Here is a 20,641-nt window from a genome sequence, read left to right on the forward strand (position 1 = left end):
GATCCTCAAAATAGAGAGGGACCCTTCACAAACCAGGAATGCTGTTAAGACAGAAGAGCCAGTTGTGTTCTGCGTGATTGTGTGTATGGCTTTTATCATCTACAGCATCACCACTCACTCTACTCACTCAATGGTTGGTCTCAGTGGTGATGTAGGTTGTAATAGTGCTTGATGTTCAGAGGTAGAGGCAGAGCAGCCAGCATGAAAGACCTAGTGAGCACTATGTATAATATCTGTGAGTTGTTCATCAGCTCATAGCAGCTCTACAATGAGTACTCTCTGGGCTTAATGTTAGTTCTAGTTTGGCCTTAAGATCTGGACCAGTTGAATGGAGACCTCAACTTTGTTGACAATCTGATAGTCTTAGCCTCAAAAAAGAGTTTTAAAAAAATCCTCTACCTAAGACCTAAAATGAGTCACAGTATACAAGCTTTCTAATTGTTTCTGTACCAAGTTACCATAAACGTACCAACATCACAAACAGCCAGAACTTATTATCTTACAGTTTCAGAGGTTAAGTGACTGAGCTGGATTGCATCCCTAGAGGATCATTTCTTGCCTTTTCTATCTTCTAGAGGACCACTGCCTTCTTTGGGTAATGAACAGCTCCACTAGGATCCTGCCTCTGTTATTCCTTTCTCACTCTCTTGCCTCTTCTCTCCAAGACCCTTGTGATGAAATGAACCCCCAAGTCATCCACAATAATCCCTTGGCTCAGAATGTTCACTTCGTCATATCTGCAGAGTCCCCTTTGCCCAGTCCCCTTTACCAGTAAGGTAACACAACTTCTACAGATATCTGTGGATATCTCTTAGCAGTTAGGGATTCATTGTGCAAGCTACAGACAATAAGAATGAAGAAAGCAGAGTTCAAAGATACAATCACTAACACTGTCACCACCACAGCCCCTCAAGCTGGGGGCCTAACAGAGGCTCTTGGCAAGTGCTGTAATACTAAATCATCAACTTCTATTATTTTTTGATTGAAAATTTTTTTTCATACAATTTATTTTGATTATGGTTTTTCATCCCCCAGCTCCTCTTAGTTCCTCCCCTCTTTTACACCTAAGCAAATCTGTACCCTTTCCTTCACACCCTTTCATTAGAATACATACAAGCATCTTGTGCTTGGAAACTATCCACACCTGTTCACACCTCTGTCCGTCTACGTCATACCACAGGCTGAATTTCAATCCCCTGGAATTTTAAAATAGGTACACATCATTGAAATGCACATAATTTATGATTCCATTGTACTATGAATATTACAAATCATTTTCTGAGTTTAACCTAAGTACAGTATGGTTTCATTTATTCCTTCTCCTCAATGTAATTGGAATTTTTTTTTTCTTCCAAGCTGACCCAGATGTAGGAATACTCACAGATATTTAACAGTACAGTTATAGGATTTGTTTTGTCAGTGGCCAACATTGACTCTCTGATAATATCATGTAGTTCATCCACTGAAGACGGTTTGGCTTGTGATCTAAATTTGGAGAGAAAATAAGAGAGACATCCGGAGAAGTATTTGAAAGTTCCAGACTCCTGCAGCCTTAGCATAGAAAACTACACTGTGAGAGCAAATGACCCTTCTCTTGTGTCAGTTGCCACTAGAAACTGGTTGTTCCACTACTTAAAGGAGAGGTTTGTGACATTAGTGGATGACTCATGAGTTTTCTTGTATGGGTCATATGTGGCCAACTTAAAGGTTCAAAGAAGCAGATTATAATATGACTGGTAGGGGGTGGTAAACACCTGAATCAGATACTCCCAAATGGATGCATTAATGGAAAAACACTCTATACTTTTTTATACAGAATATATGACTAGTCCAAACATTCTAATGCTTTTTTTGTACAGAATATATGAGTAGGGAGTGAAGAAGCCATTGTCTTCTAAGAGGTCTCCCAGCAACTAAGTCTTTCTGAGCAACACAGTGCACTTAGCATCTTTCCATTTTGAGTTAGCTTGACTAATCATTTTAAATGTGGCATATAGGTCACATATTTGAGAAAATTGCCTATCTATAATTACACTAATTGCAAAATTTGAATACACTAGAGTGTTAATAATAGTAATCTCATCAGGGAAATCATAGCACACAATTCACTTCCCTTCATGTTTTGTTTGATGGTTTGCTTTATTTTGCTCGTCACAACACTTATGTTCTGTGTCTTCCTTTGTTCCTCCATTCTTTTCTTCATGACATCGAATTTACCACTTTCTAAAAGTTCCATGAGCTGAACCATCATGTGTATTTGCCAGCCCTGCTGAAGTGAATAGGAATCTGAAGTCTGGACAGCTCTGACGAAGACCTGCCTTTTTTTTTTTAACTTATTAAATTATTTTTAATTCTTGAGAATTCATGCACAAATACAATGAAATACGATCATATTCACCCCATCTCCCACTTCCAACACCCCCCAGAAGTCCCCCTACTAATTGCACGTCTTATTTCTGAAGATTTATTTTATTTTTACTTCTGTGTATGTGCATGTCTTTGTGTGGGTATATGCGTCTGAGTTACAGTGTTCACAGAGGCCAGCAATGGTGGAGGCATCCAGTGTGAATGCTAGGAACTGAGCTCGGGTCCCCTGTACAGGAGCGGCAAATGCTCTCAGCCATTGAGACATCTCTCTGTCCCCCCTCCTCCTTTTGGTACTTTTCAGATTTTTTTATAAGTCCAATTAGCACTGGCTCTATGTGCATGAGCATGGAGCCATGTACTAGAGCACAGGAAAATTACCAGTGGGAACACCCTCAAAAAAGAATGACTCTCCCTTCTCTAGCAGCAATCAACTGTCAACCAGGTCCTCATTACGGAATGAGGCCTGGGACACACCTCCCCTATCTAAGCCCAAACTGGGGCATGGTGGTTTGATGAAATTTTGCCACAAATAACCACAGCTGTGTGAATCCATGAAGGGGATAGTCATGTCATATTTTCAAGAGAGCAGTTCACTGCAGTTCTCATCCTTCAGCTCTTCCATTCTTTATACCCCCTCTTCCAGGACCTTTCCTGGGGCATGGTGGGAGGTAGGGAAGTTCATAAAAATGTCTCACTGAGGGCTGAGCACTTGGTTTCTTCTTTTCATCACCTTGAATGGTTTTTCATCTCTGCATTAACTGATGCCCACTGCAAAAGGAGAATTCTCTGGCCAAGGTAGAGCAGCCCAGGTTTAAGGCTATAAATGTAAATATTTAGAAGCCAATTGAACAACATGACCAAATACCTTACATATATTATTGAGTTCCTCAACCAGGGTCCTATGGACAATAATGCTGTTGTTAAAAAGGTTTTATAGAGGCACTTAACTCAATAACAAGAACCTAGAAAATCTCCATAAAATAGCATTTGATTAAGAAGCTAATTTAGAAGTGGCCCAACAGAAGGTCACTTGCTTTTCAGTCAATGACAGGCAAAAACATGTCTATGACATATATCCTAACTCCTGGAAACTCACTGATGCTACAGTGAAACTCTTGCAGCCTATAGCCATGGCTTCCATTACTGCTGAGACCATCTGTAGTTGATGAAGATAAGCTGATGTTAAGAATTTAGTTGTCTGCAGCCTGCCCACTACTCATGTGCCCCATGTCAGTTACAGAGCCTTCCAAAGAAGGTCACATAGCCACTGCATAACACAGGCCCAGCCCCTCCCTTCTCTGAAGATGACCAGTCTTAAGCCCAAACTGAGCCCAAATTAAGGGGAAAACTTTCACAGCCCTTCAAGCTAGCAAGGAGCACTTTGGTGCCCTGTGAATAATGGTCAAAGCCCTCAGTCTCCAGGATTCAATTTTCGACATAATGATTCTTTAATCCTCACTCCGCTACTCAATAAGAGGAGTCTGACTTTCATGCACTCACCTTTAATACACCCAGAAGCTAGCAGAGAAATACCCTTAAGCGGTAGCTTTCTAGATGAAGGCCTCAGTTCACTGATCAAAATCACACAGCCTGGTGGAGTTGGGTTCACCTAAGCTGGAGAGGGAGCTTTGCTTTCCACTTTACCGTCTTTGCTTTGTAATAGATGCTGTCCATCTAGAAATGAAAATCCACGTTTCTGGTCTTGGGGATTATTTACATTCCCAAATACTACATAGGTTCTTACAGCATTAATCTAGGCTGTTTATATCTGTCAGTATTTACTTGCTTAGAAATTAAAACTGCAACTAGGCACGGTTGCACATGCCCAGCACACAGAGAGGCACAGGCAGGCAGATCTCTGTGAGTTCGTAGCCAGCCTAGTCTACCAGGACAGCCAAGGTTACACAGAGAAATTCTGTCTTGAAAAACCAAAAAAAAAAAAAGAGAGAGAGAGAGAGAGAGAAGAAAAAAAGAAATTTTAATTGCACCATTTTATAATAAAGATAATTAAAATGTATAGCTATACATTTAATAGCATAGTTCCATAATAAAACAACTAAATGTTATTTCAAAAAGAACCATATACTTTTATCTTTATATAAATTTGTCTGAACAGCAGTTGAATTCTCCAACTTGACACAATGTGGAAAAAATAGCCTCAAATATAAGTATAGCTGGGAGAGGACTAAAAATTCCAAAGATTATTGGCACGGTTGTAGCGAGTGTGTCCTAATAACTGAATAATTAGTAGATTCTCAAAAGCTAGTTGGTATATGGAAATTCAAAAATTAGTCTTACGCTTTATTGTATAATTGACAGGTGCCATGAGAGGGAGTCAATTTTCTTTAAGACATAGCCCCTGGTAGTTGGCCACAATCCAGTGGAAGGCCACACATCCAAGACTATATTGAAGCATAAAATTGGTCTTAATGGGTTTTTTTTTTTTTAGAGAAAGCGTAAAATTGGGTAGGTTAGGATGGGGGAGTGGATCTAGGAAGAGTTAGAGGAGGCAGTAAATAAAATCAAAACACAAAATAAAAAATTCTCAACTGAAAAAAAAAGAAGTCTGTTGGCACAGCTTGCTTGTTGGTTGGCACTACCACATTTTTTTTTTGTAGCTGCATGCATTTTTCTATGTAAATCATTATTTCTTTGAATAATACAGAGTTACAGTTTATAATAAAGTATTTTCAAATCACATTTGCTAATATCAATAATTTAATCAGGGGATCTTTAACTGCTGAGAAGCTGTCAAAGCTCACAGTGGCAGATAAATGTTTGCCAAAATTTTGGTCTTCACTTGAAATTTAAATTTCTTCATTGGCAGTAAATAATACTATTTAAAATGAAATTTTTATTTCTTTCTTTTTGGAGAAAATGAGTTCTCCAGGACCAATTAGCCATGGGTTGTTTAACTTCTCATTTAAAATGGCTTGCCATCTCTGAAAGGCTCTGCCCTGCAGACTATCAAAGCAGATGTTGAGACTTATGGCCAAACTTTGGGCAGAATGCAGGGAATCTTATGAAAGAAGGGGGAACTAATAGTAAGATCTGGAGAGGACAGGAGATCCACAAGGAGAGCAACAGAACCAAAAAATTTGAGCACAGGGGTCTTTCCTGAGACTCATACTCCAACCAAGTACCATGCATGGAGATAACCTAGAACCCCTGCACAGATGTAGCTCATGGCAGTTCAGTGTCCAAGTGGGTTCCATAGTAATGGGAACAGGGACTGCTTCTGACATGAACTCAGTGGCTGGCTCTTTGATCACCTCCCTCTGAGGGGGGAGCAGCCTTACCAGGCCACAGAGGAAGACAATGCAGCCACTCCTGATGAGACCTAACAGACTAGGATCAGAAGGAAGAAAAAGAAACCCTCCCCTACCAGTGGACTTGAGAAGGAGAGTGTGTGGAGAAGGGGGAGGAAGGAAGGGATTGGGAGGGGAGGAGGGAGGGAACTGGAGGGGGGATACAAAGTAAATAAAGTATAATTAAAAATTAAAAAAGAAAAAAAACAATCTAACAAAAAATGGCTTGCCATTAGACAAGAGGCTACTTTAGCTGATAACTCAAACACATGCAAATGTTTTTCCTCAAGAAAATACACTTGACTGCTGATGTGCAGCTTTGTACTTATCACCATTGTGTTTATAGAATTAAATGATATCATCTTGAGAGTTTTATTGATAAGGTTCTTCTTCATTTAAGATATTCCAATGTGAAATTGGCAGTTTTCTCAGGCAATTGATAATAAGGAATATGGTTGAGTCTTGTTTATTTCTTTGTTCTAAGGCACCATCACTTTTGCCTATCATTTCTTCTCCAATATCAGTGCCAGTGTCAATACAATTAAAACAGCAAATAATCTTTGAATTGTTATAAGCTTCCATACTGCCTAAAGAACTCTGAGCCCCCTAATTTGCAGATTAAACTTTCAGAGCTACCTTTATTTATAGTGTTAATCATTAATGTTTGTACATATGTTCTAGGGATTTCTTATGCACTGATTATTTTAATTTTCATATATACAGTTATACACAGGACCTAGCACATTATATAAAACATGTTCCTTTTTAATATAGATTTTTTAATTGTTTTTGATAATTTTGTGTGTGAGTTTACACCATTTCTACCTCTCCCTTTCCCATTGCAAATTCCTCCTGTGTACTCACCACCTCTCAAATTGGTGACCATTATTATTACTATTATTATTATTTACTTATATATGTGTATGTATATGTGAATAAAACCTGCTGAGTTCATTTAGTGTTTCTTTTATGTACTGTGTTTAAGGCTGACTACTTGGGTTTGGAGATTCCATCAAGAGTTTTGTCCCTAGAAAAAAACTGAATATTCCTCTCTCCATAGCCATTAACTACCTGCAGTGCTTCGTCTAGTGGTGGAGCTCCATGAACCTGCCGCCACCCATGTTGGCATGTCAGCTGGTATTGTCATCATTCGGGTCTTGTTAAGGCAACCATAATTGCTGAGAGTTCATGGGCATAGCTTCCCCGCCATATTTAAAAAGCTGTTTAGCAGCTAATATTCTTGTCCTCTGGCTCTTGCAATCTTTCTGCCCCCTCTTCTGTGATGTTCCTGAGTCTGAGGTGCAGAGGTTGTGTTATAGGTTTATCAGCTAGGCCTGGGTACCCCACAGTCAATGTTATATGCATTCTGACCAGTTGTGGACTTCTGTGGTAGTCTCCTTGTGCTGTAAGAAGAATCTTCTTTGATGAAGGGTAAGAGCAACATGTATCTTCAGGAATAAAGATAAGTATTTAAAATATAAGTATTTGGAAATTATACTATTTAGGAAAGTGGAAATAATAGGTTTGCCTCTAGAATCCATAACCTTACCATCCATAAATAACTGACCTTGCTTATAGTGCCATACATGAATTGCCTTCTATTGAGTGAGTCTTAAGTCCAATTACATGGATGTTGACTAACCCTAAAATATAAGTGCCATTATTGCACCCTATGGAATATCTTGTCTTGCTGGTCATTATTGTGGATCATAGGCTTTACAGCTAAATAGGGCTATTGATTGTTTTTCTCTCTGGGAAGCTTGCATAGCACCTTCAAGTACTATAAGAACTAGTCTTCAGGGAGGAGGCTTCTAGGTCATCTTGAGCTTCATTCCTCCAAGTTCCATGTGTAAAATGTATGGTAGCTTCACCAATAGAGTCTAACTTCTTTTCTGGAAGGTAACTAAGAGCAACTGCAATAGTCTATATAGTTTAGGGAGTCTCTTTGACTCCCTGACCAACAACTCAAAGAGATAAAGCCAGGTTAAGGGAACACTAATAACTATTTGATTTCATGGCTCTGCAAACTTTTTATTGCAGAAGAAGTAGCCTTTAGCTGATGAGTGATTCTCCTTGCTCATGGATTCTCCTGTGTACCAAGGATTTAGATGTTGTGTGTTATTTCTGTGGAAGATCTGACCATTTATACTGAAAACCACAGTTCTTTCATGCCAGAGTGTGTGCTTTAAGGAAGTAATAGTTAGAGGACTATAAAACCTGTATCATGTGTAAGAATTTCTGAATTTTTTAATATTCCCTTTGTTCTTACTATCTTCACTAGAAGAAATGGGAATAGGTGCACTTGAGAAGGCAGGGTTTTTTATTTTAATTTTTAAAAAGATTTATACAATATGTTTTTATCATATTTTTCACCTCCCTTAACTCCTTCCAATTCCTCCTCACTTCCCTACCCTCCCAATTTCATGTTCTTTCAATATCTTAAACAAAGGAAAATGACAAAAAGCAAAAATAAAAACCACACAAATAATTGAATGAAAGAAAATTAGTAGGACAGAAAAAAAAAGCACAGACCCAGACATACACACACACACACACACACACACACACACACACACAAAATTATGAAGTCCATTTTGTGTTGACAAACTACTCTGAGAATGGGGCCCACCCTGGGATGAGGTTGATATTTCCAGTGACACTCCATTGAAGAGAACTGATGTTCCCTTTCCTGGCAGGTATTAACTGTAAAAAGCTTCTTGGTTATGGACTTGTGTCTGCTTCTCCTTCTCAGTGCTAGTTTATCTGGTTTGAACCTGTACAGGTCTTATGAGTTCTGTTACAGTCTCTGTGAGTTTACATGTGTATCACCCCATTGTGTCTGGAAGATGCTGTTTGAGTCATCATCCCTGGCTCTTACAACCTTTCTGCCTCCTCTTCCACATAGATCACTAAGCCTAAGCCTTGAGTAGAGGTGTTTGATTAAAAAAAAAAATCCATTTAAGGCTGAGTGCTTCAACGTTTCTCACACTTTGTTCAGTTGTAAGTCGTTGATTTCTTTGTTAATTACCAGCTACTGCTGGAAGAAGCTTCTCTGATGAGGGCTGAGCATGGCACTGATCTATGGGTATAGCAACAAGTCATTTCACTGCCGTGTTTCTTTAGCAGAATGAGTTTTTTCCCCAGGCCCGTGACCTATCTAGTCCCAGGTTCTTGGACACTCCCGCAGTGTCAGGTTTGGGTTCCATCTCATAGACTGGACCTTGAACCCATTTTTTAAAAAGGTTGGTTATTCACACAACACTTGTGCCCCTATTATACCAGGATATCTTTCAGACAGGTCTCAGGGTTTGTAGCTGAGTGATATTGATAGTTACTTTTCTCCCCTGGTAGTGTGCAAAGTTTCTTCCAGCGCGGTGAATGCTAGTTAGTAGGAGTGCAAGCTCTAGTTAGGCTCCAGTTTGATTTAACCATGTTTGATGACATAAGTAAGTTGTGTCTTCAGTAGTAGGGTCTTTCCATTGGGTTATGGAGAGTAACAAACAGCCTTGGAAATAGTCAGTGATGGTGGGAGGAGGAAAGTCCTGTGGGCTCTTTTGCTAACAATTCAACAGGGAAACAGTCTGTTGAGAAAAGTCCAATACAGCCCATTAACAGCTTGACCCCACACACACACAAGGTGTTAATAGATATTAGTCATAAGTCCCTACTAAGCAAGACTTCAAGCACATCATACATGAATATGAATCTACCTCACTCACTCTCTTTCATCTCAAACTCCTTCTAGATCCTCTCTCCAAAATTCATGGTTTCTTCTTCAATTATTGTTTTATACACACTCACACACACACAACTAATTCCATTTACTGTTGCTCTTATGTACATGTATGTGACCACTTGGTGCTGGACAAGCAGGAATTCATTCCTGAGAAGACTAATTCTCCCTTTCTCAGCAGGCATTGGCCACCGGAAGTTCTTCATCAAAGGGTGGGTCCATGTGGATTGCCCACATTAGCTTGTCAACTGCTATTGTGATTATGCTTGTCTTACTCATGCAACCATATTGGTGAGATTTAATGGTTGTGCTAGAGAGATGGCTTATCCATTAAAGGCTAGGCCCACAATCAAAACATAAAAGATTTCATGGTTATATTTTCTCTTTTGTTCCTAGGGGATACTATTTAGCAACAGGTATTCTGAATCCCTCTCTGACTCTTACAATCTTTCTACTACCTCTTCCAAAATGTTCCCTGAGCCTTAAATGTAGGGTCAGCAAGATCACTGGGTCTCTCTAGCTTCTGTATCCTTTTATTTTGAATTGTTTCAGCTCATGTCTCCTGCCTGAACCTAAAACACCAACAGGTTGATAGACATAGCAGTAAGCTAAATTAATCCTTTACATCTAGATCCTTTAGAGCTTTGGTGACTAAGCTCTATTTTTATAGCCTACGGTAGAGCCAAGAGTGTATGCGGAACAGACATCTGCTCTGTGTAGTGGATGTGAAGTAGAAAAGTTAGCTATTAGAAATGACACAAACTAGAGAAAGCATCCATCTGAGTGTATTCCTAATCCTTTCATTGGTGCACTCAATGATCTTCGGTTCCCCCTTATCTCTATTTTTATCACCTGGCCTGAAGGGTCTGGTACCACCCACACCTTCCAGGAATGTGATGGCAGTGTGAGATTTGAACAAATTTATGGTTTTCAAGCAGTGTTTCTCTCCCATTTTGGAATCATCTGGAACTGCATATGTGATGGGAAGGTTGAGAATTGCCTCTCCAGCCATTGCAACATGCTCTCTTTTCGCCTCAAGCACTTACTCAGATCAACCTTTTGCTTCCTAATATCTTCCCAACACAGAGCCAGTCAGCAGTTCTCAGGGCCATGTTGTCCATCCACCACAAGGTCCTCATCTGGTCTCATTTTAGCTGATTTCTCCATACTTGTGAAACTGGTTAGGAACCCCAATCAATCCTGAATTCAATGTCATAGTGCTTTCACTCTCCCCGTGCTTATGGGAATAGTTCAGACTCTAGTACCAGCTGACTCCTACAAATGCTCAGTGCGAAAAAGCTATTTCTGTGTTTGATGGTCAGATGTCTAGCCTCCAAGCCTTCAAACCCGAGAATGTCCTGTCAGTCATCTTAAATATCTTTTATTGTTGGCTCCACATAGTCCCATCTAAAGGATGCCTTTAATGTATTTAGAGACAGTAACTATGATAAGCATCAGTGTTTCATTTGTTTTTCTGTAAAGAATCACAGGCCAATGTTTTGCTTTCATGCCTTGCGCTACCCAGAACAGCCACTGTTTACTGTCTCATGGCGCTTGCATCTCCATTCTAGCATTTATTGCATTGTATTATACAATAACAATAAAGTTTTATCACAAAATAAAAATATAAAGAAGTCTCTTATGAGCTCCCTACAGGCAAAGGCAGAGTCTTATTTTTTATTTGATTTCCAGTATGAATTCAAACATTAATCAAATGAGAACAGCATGTTTTAGAATATAATTGTGATGTTTTTTTCTGTGGTGTGGGTACGTGTTTATGTTCTGATGATATATTCTACTTGTATACATGCCATGACTCAACCTTAAAATTAAAAAAAGAAAAAAGAAAATTTAACCTGAACCAGCTGTTGATTTCTGACCACTGAAGAACTCTGCATCTCCTAACTTTCTCTGTACTGGAACATTCTTAGTTAGTGGTCTCTCCTATTCTCCTCCCAGCAACCCTGAAGGAACTAGTCTCACAGACAATGATCCTCTGGGCCCAGGAGAACCAAATCCAGGATGCAGAGCTGGTCAGGATGATGTTCAACCTCCTGAGGAGACAGTATGACAGCATCGGGGAGTTGCTACAGGCTCTGAGAAAGACCTATACCATCAGCCAGGCCTCCGTGAGCGACACCATCAACCTGCTGGCTGCCCTGGGCCAGATCCGGTCCCTGCTTAGTGTCAGGATGGGCAAGGAAGAGGAGCTTCTGATGATCAACGGGCTAGGGTAGGCTACTCACAGTGGGTGTGGTTTTCTAGGGAGAATTCTCTTTCCCTGTGGTCCTGCACTTGGTACATGAGCTACCTCTTTAACCTGAGGCACCAGACTGCCTGTTGCTCATGGCAAAGGACACTGCCAAAAGAAATGAACAGAATTCTTAGGGACTCATGAAAATAGCCTATATGGGGTCATGAAAACAAACCTGGGGGAGAGGACAGTATATTTAACCCGAGAGAGAAACAATTTGAGCATTGGAGCTTTGGCTGGCCTCTGGGACTTCTGAGATATTCGCAGATGGCCCTTTTTAACAAGTTCTAAACTGTAGAGTGCTTTTTCAGTTCTGTGAAATGCCTTAACTTGCAACAATAACTCATGGATCTGCCTCACAAACCATGTACACAATTCATGGCAATTTGGTGCCGGGGAGATTTCCTTTTATTACAGATTATAGAGGAAAAGACAAATGCCAGAAATGTGGGTTGGTTCAGTGGCCAGCCCACATGACGTGATTAAAATCAAAAGCCACATTCTTCTCAGGTTAAAATTCTTGCCACTTGAACTGGCAACTAGAGGAATATCACAAAGGATCAGGAGGGTAGCTTGGATGATTCTCGGGAGAGAAAGGATGTGTGCATGTAAGCATTCCCCAAATTCATTTGCAAAGAGGAATGTTATAATTGAAATGAAGAGACTTTTATATGAGGGAAATGAGCTGCCGAAATGGCCTCTTCTCTTCCAGCCGAGTTACAGAGACAACTGAACCTCTCTAGACTTTTTTGCCTAAGCTTCATTGTGTGAGTTTGTGTTAAGTAGCTTAAAGGGGTGATGGTTGTTACATGTTCATGCCATTGCCTTTTGAAGACTGGTATCCACAGATTTCATGGTATCTAATATTAAATTCCTTTAAGAATGATGTGCATTCCTCTCATTAAGAAACTGAGTACAGGAGGACCTCTCCAATCCATGGACTAGGGGAGGGGCATGGGAGGAAAAGAGGGAGGGAGGGTGGGATAGGAGGGGATGAGGGAGGGGCTACAGCTGGGAAACAAAGTGAATAAATTGAAATAAATTAATTAATTAAAAAAAGAAACTGAGTACAAAGAGACAGCAACAAGGGGAGAAAAGAAGTTTCTGAATATACAGAGAAAAAGATGAAGGGAAATTTTTTTAAATATCATTAGAAATAAACATTATAAAGAGAAAATGCTCACTTAGAAATATTTTGTGTTCCTTTTTTGTGTCAGCTAAATAACAACAAACAATTGCGTATATATTCCATGACCTGGTACCTTCTTTTTTTTTTTTTTTTTAAGCCTATTGTTTTAATGTTACTTTACCCACATCGTGCTTGTGTGTTCCCATTTCTGAACTTTCATAGCAGGAAAGCAGCAGCTGCTGAATTCTCCCTCCGACTCTTTTCCTAGGGACATAATGAACAACAAAGTGTTTTACCAGCACCCCAATCTTATGAGAGTCCTCGGCATGCATGAGACCGTGATGGAAGTGATGGTGAATGTGCTGGGCACAGAGAAATCGCAGGTAATGCCACCCTAGCCAGAACTTAGCTCCCGGGGAAGGAGGACAGAAAATGGTGGACTTGCAATGGTGTCTCTTGTCTCAGTTTTTTCCTCTGGGAATAAGGAAAGGCTTTCATGGTACCAAAAGGGTCCAAGAAAGGGGTCACTGCTGCCAGCATAGGCTGAAACTGGGCATTTATGCCAGTTTTCCTAAGATCTCGCTGGATTGAATGGCTTCTTTTGATGTCTTTGCATGTGTGTATGCCTAAATGTGGGCATGCTCACACATGTGCAGATTCACATATACACAGAGGCCTGAAGCTGACATAAACTCTCTTCTTAGGTTGCTCTCCACTTTATTTACTGAAACGGAGTCTTTCACTGAATCCAGAAATCACAAATCAAATAGTCTACCCCAAGAATTTGTTCTGGGGAATCCCTGTCTGTGCCACCTGAATGGTGGGGTTACAGACAGGCCGCTGTTCCCACCTTGGGTGGTGGGTGTCAGAACCTCAGTCCTCGCACTTAGTCCAGGAAGCGTTTTAGCTACTGGCTGACCTAGGCCACATGGTTTCTGAAGGCGATACATGGATGGTTTCAAGCATCGCAGATTCTAGGACGCTACCATCCCACGGATATATGGTGTTCTCACTTCATTCTGCTGCTGTGATGAAAACACAAGAGCAACGTAGGGGAGAAAAAGAGTTTATCTGGCTTCCTTCCTAACTCATGCGGAGCTCACTTTCTTACACAGCCCAGGACCACCTGCCTAGGCATGTGACTGCCCCCAGTAGGCAGGGCCCTCCTCCATCAGTTAATAACCAAGGCGTTCCTCCTTAAGCATGCCAGCAAACCGATCAGATCTAAGCACTTCTTCCTCACACCCTCTGCACATCTGGATGTCAGGGTGACTCTAGGTTTCAGAACTGTCTCTTAGAGCACCTCCCATGATTCTAAATGGGGGTAGAGGGGACTAAGCTCTTTCTAGGATGCTGACATTGTTTATTGAGATTTTGAAGATCCAAACTAAGATATAGCTTGCCGTAGAGATGCTAGTTACTTTTTTTTCTTACCATTAATTTTTTAATTTAAATTTACATTTTACAATTTATTCACTTTACATCCTGATTGTAGCCCCCTCCCTTGTCTCCTTCCAGTCCTATCTGCCCTCCCCTATCCCTTCTCCTAGTCCTAGAAAGTGGGAGCCCTCCTCCCCTACCATCTGACCCCAGCCTATCAAGTCTCATCAGGACTGCCTGTATCTTCTTCCTCTGTGGCCTGGCAAGGCTGCGCCACCATGGGGAAGTGATCAAAGAGCAGGCAACAGAGACCATGTCATAGACAGCCAATGCTTCCCTTACTAGGGAACACACATGGAGACTGAGTTGCCATGGGCTACATCTGAGCAGTGGATCTAGGTCATCTCCATGCATGGTCCTTGGTTGGTGCATCAGTCCCTGCAGGTCCCCTGGGCCCAGATTTGTTGGCTCTTTTGGTCTTCTTATGATGCTCCTGCCCTCCCCCCCCCCCCCCGTCCTTCTATCCCCCAACTCTTCCCTATGACTTCCTGCTCTCTGCCTAAAGTTTGGCTGTGAGCCTTAGAGATGCTAGACACTTTGTTAAGCGGGGAAAGCAAGCAAATCAAGTGATAAATTATGGCATCTCCATGCTGACCTGCACGCATCTGGTGACAAGTGCCTTAGGCACCTGTAGAAGAGCGGGGATTGAGGACCCATATTTTGTGGACATGTTCATAGGAACAAGGCATGTTGCCTTTCAGACTTTCTTAACTGTTGGGACCGCCCGCAACCCAGAGGACCAGAGTTTTAGTGGACTAATGGGCCTTGTTTTTCTATGATGTCCCAACTCTGTTTCTGATATTACCTTTTTAGAGTTCTAATCAGTCCAGCTAGAAGCAATGGCAGTGTGGTACAGAGCCATGCAGTGCTGTGTGACATATAAGGTAGCAGGTTATAATTGATGGATGTTTTCCTGTAAAAGAATAATCTTGGGGATTATAGCTAATTTTCAGTGTTTTTGGAAGCCTCATTCTTAGGCATTCTATGTTCTGCCCCTCCTACAAATGTCTTAGGAGGAAGAGGTGTACAAAAAAAGTTCATGTTCCAATCAGTTCATAGCTTGTGAGACTTCAACCCAAGATTCCCTTTAAGATTCAGCTGTTCATGAAGGCCTCATGAACAGTTCAGATTATTCTAATACTTCCTGCTTCTGCCCACAGATTGCCTTCCCAAAGATGGTTGCTAGCTGCTGTCGCTTCCTTTGCTATTTCTGTCGAATTAGCCGGCAAAATCAGAAGGCTATGTTTGAGCACCTAAGTTACCTGCTGGAGAACAGCAGTGTGGGCCTAGGTATGTGTGGCAAGCACCATAACGTCCACCCTTGGACCCAGGGAGCCCACTCTCCCAAATCAACATGTGTGCTATGATGTGTGTAACTGCAAAACCAGAGCCAGCCTGTCCCAGACACTGATGCATAAAAGCATGTCTGTGATCTCCACTTTGTGCATAGGTATTGCTACCAGCTGCCATTGGTGACCGGGTCAGTCTCCCCTCTCAGGTCCAGTGGCCTGTAGTTTGTGAGATGCCATCTGGAATTGAGGATGTTTTCTAAGGGCAGCTTCTCGTCCAGTCCACTTAGCTGAGCAGTGAGCAGGGCTCTTAAGACCCAGGTCATGGATCCAGTCCTTTCTTGAAAAGCTGTCTGTAGGATTCATTCCTGGCCCACCAGCCAACCAGCAAACGCTGCCATTAGCAGCAAAGCAAACGGGCCAAGGGCAGCTATAGATAAACAATGAGATAATGGATATGGATAAACAATAGTTCATTACCACTGTGAGAAAAGCAACACACTTTGTTGCCTGACTCGTCATGCCGGATAGAAACCAAATGGATTGTGGAATACATAAATGCGTACACTTGAAATCTGAAATCCCAGTTTCGTTCTGTCTTGTTTATCAAATGCAACCTCGAGATAGCAATTCTTTTCGTTTCAAATGTCACTTAAAGTTTTTCATACTATAATCTAGGATCTAAGCAAACCAAAATGAAATATCGCAGACAACATTGGTATACCACTGTAACTATATAAGCTCATGAAGTTGGAGACTATTTTTAAACTCCCAAGTGGTAGCTCCAAGACTTTCCAACTCATTTGGGCCCCAGACAATGAAAGAGACTAAGAGTCTTTTGAGTGATCACCAAATGGAGTTTGTTCTGTGCTATGAAAGTGCTTGAAATCATATAGTTTTGACCCATTCCCTAGAGTGATTTTATGTTGATTAGTATTCTCAACCTAAGTGAGTGTGAGAAGGAAGGACAACAAATAGGGCTTTTCCACAGCTGGGCCAGTCTCAGGGAACTGCAGCTTGGGCCAGGTTTCAGTGTATTTACTGCCCTCTCGTGGTCAAGTTTTTGCACTGCAATCTCAAGTCAGACCTGAATGGCCGTAATGCCCAGTTTCTTTTTGCATCTTCCTCAGCTTCCCCGTCAATGAGGGGGTCCACCCCACTGGATGTGGCAGCCTCCTCTGTGATGGACAATAACGAGTTAGCACTAGGCTTAGAAGAACCAGATCTTGAGAAGGTAAGCGGTTGTGGGGAGACAGCATGTTATTTTTCTTCTTAGCTCAATGGTAGCCACACAGGAACAAGCCAATGTCTAGGTTTGCATTCAGGTCCACGTCATACTGGTGAATATGTGTTATAATATTGGCCTGGCACCACCGTGGTTAGGACCACATGATCATATGTGAGCAAAGATAATCAGCTTCTTAGACAAGAGAGTGTGGGCATTTGTGGTCTTTAGCTGTGCAGGCGCATTTCGTTGGATCTGCATGGAATATTGCTGGATGCCCATAGTTCTTAAAGAAAAGTTCTGTGTGGTAATATAATTCATGAATGCACATATGAAAGAGACCTGACGGGAAGTTGTGAAGTCTCTGTGCTATCCACAGGTGCATCGCTGCCCCCTGCTGGGGTTATGAATATAGTGTTGATGACCAAGCTCATCTGCCCAGAGTTGATAAAGATGCACTGTTCCCTGACTTAGAGGAAGCACGCTAGAAAGTTCTCTGTTCTTGATAAGGAGTTTTGTACTCATCTTAACTAGGGTTGCTGCATTAATTAGTAAGTGGGATGTCCAAAGTTTATAGCAACGAAAACAACCACAGTGGGCTATAATGAGACTTTGGTAGGTATAGGATTGGAAGCCTTTCCACCAGACTGCTCATAGAGCTATTTGCTTGTCTGGATGGCTAAGATAAAGAATCTGCATCCTAAGTGTGGACAACAATTGCAAAGGGATGAGCAGGGGGTGGTAGAGGTCAAAGGTCATCCACACTTCCTACAGTAAGGTTTGAGAGCATGAGAAAGAACTATCGCTCAGAGAGAACAATGACTGAGGGGTGAGCAGAAGCTAGTCATCTACATTGTTGGGGAACCATGCCAGCCATGTTTAGGGCTCATCTAGGAAAGCCCACTACTAGGACAATTAGAAAGCCCAGCATGTAAGATCAAAATCTCAAGTGACAACACTTGCTGCTGAGGATGTGGAGAAAGGGGAACCACTTGCTAGTGGAAGTGTAAAGTTGTACAACCACTTTGAAAATCAATCTGGTACTTCCTCAGAAATTTGGGAATAACTTTACCTCAAAACCCAGCTATACCACTCCTGGGCATACACCCAAAAGATGCTTCACCCATACAACAAGGACTTTTGTTCAACTATGTTCATAGAAGCTTTATTCTCAATAGCAAAAATCTGGAAACAACCTAGATGTCCTCAGCTGAAGGATAAAGAATCTGTAGCACATTTACACAATGCAATACTATACTCAGCTACTAAAAACAAAGAAATCATGAAATTTTCAGGCAAATGAATGGAACTAGAAAAGAACATCCTGAGTAAGGTAATCCAGAACCAGAAAGACACATATGGATGTACTCACTTATCAGTGGATTTTAGCCATATAGTACAGGATAAGCATACTACGAGGCACAGACCCAAAGAAGATAAATAACAAGGAAGATTCAAGGGAGGACACGTAAACCTCACTTGGAAGGGGAGATAGAACAGACAGACATAGTGGTTGAAGAGAGGAAACAAGGTAGGACAGGGGGCATAGAGAGTTAAGAGGGAGGAGATCAGACCTGGGGAGAGTGAGGGCAAGAGGACAAGAGGCCTGTAGAGAACAGAGAAACTGAGGGTAGGTGTATCTTTGTATCTTTGTGACAAGCTGGAGACTTAAGTCAGGGTAGGCTCCTGGGAGGATATGAGAGGTACTCAAGTGCAGACTCCTAGTAGCAGAAGCCATAGAGACTGAAGAGGACACCCTCTAACTAGACTAGTCTCCTAGTAGAGGAAGGAGAACACCAACCCACCCACAAAAACCCACCCAAAACTTACCCTGCCTACAACATGTGCAGGGATAAAGATAGAGCAGATAGAGCACAGATTGAGGGAATGTCCAACCAATGCCTGGCCCAACCAAAGACCAACCCTACCAGAGAGTGCTAACTTGACTATGAACAATACTCTGCTAAACTTGCAGACAGGAGCCTATCAGAGTTATCCTCTGAGAGTCTGTACCCAGAAGCACCTCAAACATTGGGTGATGCCTCGAACATTGGAGTCCTGATTGTGTAAATGTACAATTTCTGTGTCCATTCCTCAACTGAGGGACATCTGGGTTGTTTCCAGGTTCTGGCTATTACAAATAAAGCTGCAACAAACATGGTTGAGCAAATGTCCTTGTTATGAACTTGAACATATTTTGGATATATGCCTAGGAGTGGTATAGCTGGATCTTGAGGAAGCGCTATTCCTAATTGTCTGAGAAAGCGCCAGATTGATTTCCAAAGTGGTTGTATAAGTTTATATTCCCACCAGCAGTGGAGGAGGGTTCCCCTTTCTCCACAACCTCTCCAGCATGTGTTGTCACTTGAGTTATTCATCTTAGCCATTCTGATGGGTGTAAGGTGAAATCTCAGGGTCGTTTTGATTTACATTTCCCTGATGACTAAGGATGTTGAACATTTCTTTGTTTCTCTGCCATTTTGTATTCCTCTATTGAGAATTCTCTGTTTAGCTCTGTACCCAATTTTTTAATTGGATTACTTGATTTGTTACTGTTTAACTTTCCTCTGAAAGGCTCTACCCTGCAGGGTATCAAGGCAGATGTTGAGACTCATAGCCAAACTTTGGGCAGAGTACAGGGAATCTTATGAAAAAAGTGGAGATAGTAAGACCTGGAGAGGACAGGAGCTCTACAAGGACAGCAACAGATCCTAAAATTCTGGGCACAGGGGTCTTTTCTGAAACTGATACTCCAGCCAAGGACCACTCATAGAGATGGCCTGGAACCCCTATATAGAGATAGCCTATGGCAGTTCAGTATCCAAGCAGCCTCCATAGTAATGGGGACAGGGACTGTCTCTGACATGAAGCGGTTGGCCTGCTCTTTGATCACCTCCCCCCCCCCGAGGGGGGAGTAGCAGCCTTGCCAGGCCACAGAAGAAGACAATGAAGCCACTCCTGATGAGACCTGATAGACTAGGATCAGAGGGAAGGGGAGGAGGACCTCCCTTATCAGTGGACTGGGAGAAGGATATGGGTAGGGAAGAGGGAGGGAGAGGAGGATTGGGAGGGGAGGAGGGAAGGAGGTACAGGGGGGATACAAAGTGAATAAACTATAATTAATAGAAATAAAAATAATTAAATTTAAAAAATGTCTAAGCCTGCAGGAGAGCAACACAGTATACTGTGTAGTTTAGGAGGTTTCAATAAGAAAATTGACTGCAATAGAAGCAAGTCCTGGGTCAGGAAGAATTGAGAAGAGGTATCTTCAGTACTCTAATCATGAATAGGTGCTGACTTCAGTTAATATTGACACAGCAGATGTGAGAAGTTTTTGAATCCAGAAGACCTAGGGAAGACAAATAGCAACCATTCACAAAATATTGGACTGGCTCTCTTGTAGGCAATCCACACCCACAGCTTAAAGGTCACATGCAGCTGAGAAGGAGTGTGAACGCAGTCCAACAGGACACTTTGTAAACTTACAATGTGATGACATTCTGTTCTGCATGTTTGTAACCCAATTGCATATACTTTGCAAATAGCAATGCCATATTCTGATGTGAAATCGTTAGACACTCCCATGAGTACAGGGAGTGGCACGGGGGTGTCTTGAGTTCCCAGATGGAACTGTTAACTAAAGATCTGTCTGCATAGTCCTTAAAGCTCGGATGGGTTTTCTGAGCTGCAGACAGAGATCATGGAGGGAAACCTAATACTCCGGGTAGGTGAGATCCTTGCAAGGATGTGTCAGGGCCCTGAGGACCACTGCCACTGAAGGGAGTCACAGAAAAAAAAAAAAATCACCAACTGAACAGCAGGAAGAAGAGCCAAAAAGGGATGAAGAAACCCTAGGATATATGTCTGAGAAGCTGAGATGAAAAATTATTTTAACA

The 20,641-nt window shown here is 41.7% G+C and overlaps 1 protein-coding gene across 1 annotated transcript in view; it reads left to right on the forward strand.

The window, feature by feature from the left end:
- Ryr3 (ryanodine receptor 3) overlaps positions 1-20,641 on the forward strand; it is a 530,745-nt gene that overhangs the window by 364,519 nt on the left and 145,585 nt on the right. Inside the window, exons 39-42 of the mRNA XM_055599056.1 lie at positions 11,368-11,641; positions 13,060-13,174; positions 15,392-15,521; positions 16,651-16,754. Of these exons, the coding sequence (XP_055455031.1) occupies positions 11,368-11,641; positions 13,060-13,174; positions 15,392-15,521; positions 16,651-16,754 (623 nt within the window). The remainder of the gene's footprint in view (positions 1-11,367; positions 11,642-13,059; positions 13,175-15,391; positions 15,522-16,650; positions 16,755-20,641) is intronic.

Source organism: Psammomys obesus, unplaced genomic scaffold (assembly GCF_907164565.1).
Source record: "Psammomys obesus unplaced genomic scaffold, mPsaObe1.curated_primary_1811, whole genome shotgun sequence".
NCBI classification, from domain to species: domain Eukaryota; kingdom Metazoa; phylum Chordata; class Mammalia; order Rodentia; family Muridae; genus Psammomys; species Psammomys obesus.